Source organism: Microtus ochrogaster, chromosome 6, assembly GCF_000317375.1.
Source record: "Microtus ochrogaster isolate Prairie Vole_2 chromosome 6, MicOch1.0, whole genome shotgun sequence".
Classification (NCBI taxonomy): domain Eukaryota; kingdom Metazoa; phylum Chordata; class Mammalia; order Rodentia; family Cricetidae; genus Microtus; species Microtus ochrogaster.
Genome location: NC_022013.1, coordinates 63,337,114 through 63,342,015, shown reverse-complemented (window position 1 = coordinate 63,342,015; position 4,902 = coordinate 63,337,114). Strand labels below are relative to the sequence as shown.

The 4,902-nt window shown below is 46.2% G+C and overlaps 1 protein-coding gene across 1 annotated transcript in view; it reads left to right on the top strand.

Annotated features, from left to right (window-relative positions):
- Positions 1-4,902, top strand: part of Polr3a (RNA polymerase III subunit A) — a 40,828-nt gene that overhangs the window by 16,251 nt on the left and 19,675 nt on the right. Inside the window, exons 13-16 of the mRNA XM_005348698.2 lie at positions 417-544; positions 654-792; positions 2,053-2,217; positions 4,430-4,602. Coding sequence (XP_005348755.1) covers positions 417-544; positions 654-792; positions 2,053-2,217; positions 4,430-4,602 — 605 coding nt within the window. The remainder of the gene's footprint in view (positions 1-416; positions 545-653; positions 793-2,052; positions 2,218-4,429; positions 4,603-4,902) is intronic.

The following is a 4,902-nucleotide window of genomic DNA, read 5'->3' as shown; positions in this document are numbered from 1 at the left end:
GACTTCATGTATTCTGAGGGGGCCAATGAGCTTCATGTAGGCTAAGTTGAGGGATTCAGTGGGCTTCATACAGATTGAGTTGGGGGTTGGTTTGGTAGGGCTTCCTGTAGGCTGAGCATGTAGGGGATGTTCAGTAGGGCTGCATCTGGGATGGCCCTGAGCTTCCCATGCAGCCAAGGCTGATCTTCCTGAACCTGGGGGTTTTCTAGGCCTAGTGTCTGGCCTAGGCTCTGCCGCTGCTCTGAGAAGAGCAGTAGATGAAGCAAAGCCACTTGACTTACTTTGGAGTAGGGTTGGGGGTACAGTCAGCACCTCTGTTTTTATTCTTCTCTGGGGAGCAGTCTGATTTGACTTGAAGGTTGAAAATGTGTGTGTTCCCCCACATGGTTCCTTTCTGTGCTGGTTCTTTGCCTTAGGTGCCTACCTCCTCACCCTCAAGGACACTTTCTTTGATCGAGCCAAGGCTTGCCAGATCATCGCTTCAATACTGGTTGGCAAGGATGAGAAAATTAAAGTACGCCTTCCACCCCCTACAATACTAAAGGTGCGTTGGGGTCTATGTGGATGGCTAGTGGAATGGAGGGGACCGTGCTGGTGCTGGGCTCACCTGCCCGGAGTCACTGCACCCTCATCTGCTGCCTTCTCTCCTCCAGCCTGTCACTCTGTGGACTGGAAAGCAGATCTTCAGTGTCATCCTCAGACCCAGCGATGACAATCCAGTGAGGGCCAACCTCCGGACCAAGGGCAAGCAGTACTGTGGCAAGGGGGAGGACCTTTGCGTCAATGATTCCTGTGAGTGGATGGGATGGGGCGGGCTGGGAGGAGCAAGCGGTGACCTAGCGTGAGCTTCACTGTTTCTGCAAAGGGTCAGTCGGGTTTTCTCCAGGACAGTGTTGCTGCGCTTCTGCTGGTGTCAGTCTCTGTGGACAGCAGACACCGTGTGGCAGTTCCAGTGCTCAGAGCAGTCCTTTTAAAGGGTTTTGTCAGTTAATGCAATTTGGCTTTTTTCTGCAATTTGGCTTTTTTCTAAGAGAGGTGGGCAGCAAAGGTTGTTTTGGGTTTATAGTTTGTTGTCATTATTTTTATTATATCTTATAGACCATGTGTTCATTGTCTAACAGCACTACTAGTAGGTGTGGGTTTTGTTTGTTTGCTTGTTTTTTATGTTTTTTTGAACGGAGATAAGCCCTCCTATCGTGTCCCATACTGACCTGGAACTAACAGCAGCCCTTCTGCCTCACCTTCAGGAGTGCTGGGACTTCAGTGGGGAACAGTACCATTTGACTCTACTTTGGTGGTTAGGATTAAACTCGGGGCATCATGCCTTCCCTGCCCCAAGACTGATTGTTTTTTAAACTGATTTCACTTAGGCAGAAAGAAGTCTTGCTAACATGCAGATTCAGTAGAATATAACAGAAAGAGGATTAAAATACAGGTCACCTGAGTCCCTTTAAAACAGTGGTCTGGCCGGGCTGTGGTGGTGCACGCCTTTAATCCCAGCACTCAGGAGGCAGAGGCAGGCGGATCTCTGTGAGTTCGAGACCAGCCTGGTCTACAAGAGCTAGTTCCAGGACAGGAACCAAAAGCTACAGAGAAACCCTGTCTCAAAAATCCAAAAAAAAAAACAAGCCGGGCGATGGTGGCGCACGCCTTTAATCCCAGCACTCAGGAGGCAGAGGCAGGCGGATCTCTGTGAGTTCGAGACCAGCCTGGTCTACAGGACAGGCTCCAAAGCCACAGAGAAACCCCTGTCTCGAAAACCAAAAAAAAAAAAAAAACAAAAAACAGTGGTCTGACTGAGGTTCACAGCCGGCATCCCGTAGCTACTGTATAACACAAGCTCTTTAGCACTCCGTCGCTCTCCCCAGCTCACTGGCTAACAGGACCTCGGGACTAGCTGTGAATCTCGGGTGTGCTCATGAGTTCTAAAATTTAGAAGGGTGCTGGTTTTCTGAGAAATTCTTCAGCTGTACTAGGAATTTTCAGGACGTAAACATATTTTTCAACCAGATAATTGTTCATTTAAATGCATTGTCAGTATCACCCTTCCAGATGTTACGATTCAGAACAGTGAGCTGATGAGTGGCAGCATGGACAAAGGAACCCTGGGGTCGGGATCCAAGAACAACATCTTCTACATCTTGCTGCGAGACTGGGGGCAGAACGAGGCTGCCGATGCCATGTCTCGGCTTGCCCGGCTGGCTCCTGTCTACCTATGTGAGTATCTCAGCAGCTCCTTTTTTCATGTAATACTATAGTTGGCAAAGTCTTAGTGTTGTAGGACAGTGTGTTGTTTCACTGTTTCATTCCCACACCCAAACTGGATAAAGTATACTAAATCATCTGTGTATTTTTATCTGTGACTTCAACTCACTACTGACAAGTTGGTAGATTTGAGTTTGATTTTCATTTTTTCTAATCAGAATCTACGGTAGCTTCCTATTGTCTGTGAGAGGATGTATTACATAAAAAGGTCTTTGTGGGTTGCTTCCCAAGTACCTAGAGAAACTCACAGCCTCTGAAATTTAAATGAAATTTATGCCCTGGCAATGCTGAAGTATATACATGGGTAGTCTGCATATGACAGTTCTGTTGAATTTGGTCCATATTGGGTTGAGGACTGACCAGGTCTCTTCCTCCTGTAGCCTCTGGGCCTCCCATAATTCATTCCAAGCGGATGGTTCAGTATCGCCCCCCTGTGCTCACATGGCTCTTTCCTTTGCTCGCTCATGCTTTGAGGGTAGCTTCTATCAAGTGATTTTTTCATGGTTCCCAAAATCGAGTTTTGTTGTCTGTGTGTCTCTCTGTCTGTCTGTCTGTTGTCTGTGAGTATAGGTACACTGATACCACAGCATAAGTGTGGAGGTCAGGGTACAACTTGTAGGAGTCTCTCTTCTACCACGTGGGTCTTAAGGATCAGACTCTGGTATCAGGCATGGTGGCAAGCACCTTTACCAACTGAGCCATCTTGCCAACCATAAAATTGTATGTAATTCTTTTCATATTTGACTAACTCTTTGCCTTGATGAAAAATTTTAGACTGGATATTTTACCTCAGAATCCCCTCAGTATTGTTCTGTTGCAGCTTCTAGAGGTGCTGTGGAAAGGGTGCAGCCATTTCTATCCCCATAATATTTTAAATCTTTTGTTTCCCATCTGGAGGCCACACTGTCTTATGTTTAGTATTGTTGGAAAAGGGCACAGTGAATGAAGCCCTGGCGCAGGCTCTTTACGCTCTTGTGCTAATCACTCAGCCACTCCTATAACTTTGCAGTAGTGTCCTTTCTGTCTGCAGTTTCATCATTATTTCTTTGATAATTTTATCTCCATTTCTTTCCGTTGGAAATGTGCTAATTGCATTTCCAGTTACTGGATCAATTCTGTTTTTCTTACTTTTTTTCTTAAAAACATGTCTTTATTCTCAATTCTTTTTGTCTTTTATCGTTTCTGTTGGTTTTGAATGTTTTACTTGGTAAGTCTTAGATTTCTGACAAAATGATCATTATTTGCAGATAAGGTTATCTCATTGGGATTTTTCCAACTTCCTCTGTTTTATGTTTTTGAGACATGATCTCACTATGTATAGTCCCACTGGCTTGGAAATGGGTATGTAGACCAGGCTGGCCTCAAGCTCACGGCATCTGCCCATCTCTGACTCCCATGCACTGGAATTAGGGACGTGTACCATCACACCTGGCAGGAGTTGCCTCACTTTGATCTCTGGATTTGACTTTGATTGCTCTGAAGAAATTTTACTGGGTATTTTATATTTGCTCCCTTAATTTTCTCTATCCTTTTCTCTTTAATTTGTGGTATCATATTTCACGTTAAAACTTGCCTAAAGGAGTAGAGAGATGGCTCAGAGGTCCTAAGTTCGATTCCCAGCAACTACATGGTGCCTTGTAACCGTCTGTAATGAGATCTGGTGCCCTCTTCTGGCCTGCAAGCATACAGAATACTGTATCCATAATAAATAAATAAAGTCTAGCTGGGCGGTGGTGGCACACGCCTTTAATCCCAGCACTCGGGAGGCAGAGGCAGGCTGATCTCTGTGAGTTCGAGGCCAGCCTGGTCTACAAGAGCTAGTTTTGGGTCGGGCACCAAAGCTACAGAGAAACCCTGTCTCGAAAAAAAACAAAAAAAAAAAGAAAAGAAAATCTTTTAAAAAATAAAAAACCTAAATCACCCTATAATCCATAAAATCCATATTGTTCCTTGGTATTTCATTCATCTGTGGGTGTGAGATACATCGGGGATGGCGTTTATGTTTGCCCTTTTTTCCCTGTCGTAGACCAATCCCAGAGTCACATAGTGCTTCCTCTCTCCGCTGAGTTCAGCTGTTCTCCTCGAGAGGAAGAGGGCAGGCAGCGGGAGTGAGCTCTGCCTGACAGCTTGACTAATAATGGTTATCACTCTTCTGCTCCCTCAGCTAACCGTGGGTTCTCCATCGGGATTGGTGATGTCACACCTGGCCAGGGACTGCTCAAGGCCAAGTATGAGCTACTAAATGCTGGCTACAAGAAATGCGATGAATACATTGAAGCCCTGAACACTGGCAAACTGCAGCAGCAGCCAGGCTGTACTGCTGAGGAGACACTAGAGGTGAGGCTGCCCTCCAGATGGGCACGGTCAGTTGTCCTGCTTACAGTGTGTTTGGGATGGGCTGAAGAGAAGGTGGCGGACAAGCAAGACTAGAATGGGGCACATTCTTGTCCCATTCCTGGCATGTGTTCTTGTTTGGCAAGGTGGGGCCTTGCTCTTTGAGCTTTCACAGTCTGGTATGAACACTTGGGTTCATTTGACATCATGGGGCTTCTCTGATTGTCCCTCGGAGCCTCTCCCTCCCTCTCTGCAGCATTCCTCCACAGATACACCACACCAAAGCTCAGAGCTGATCATCAC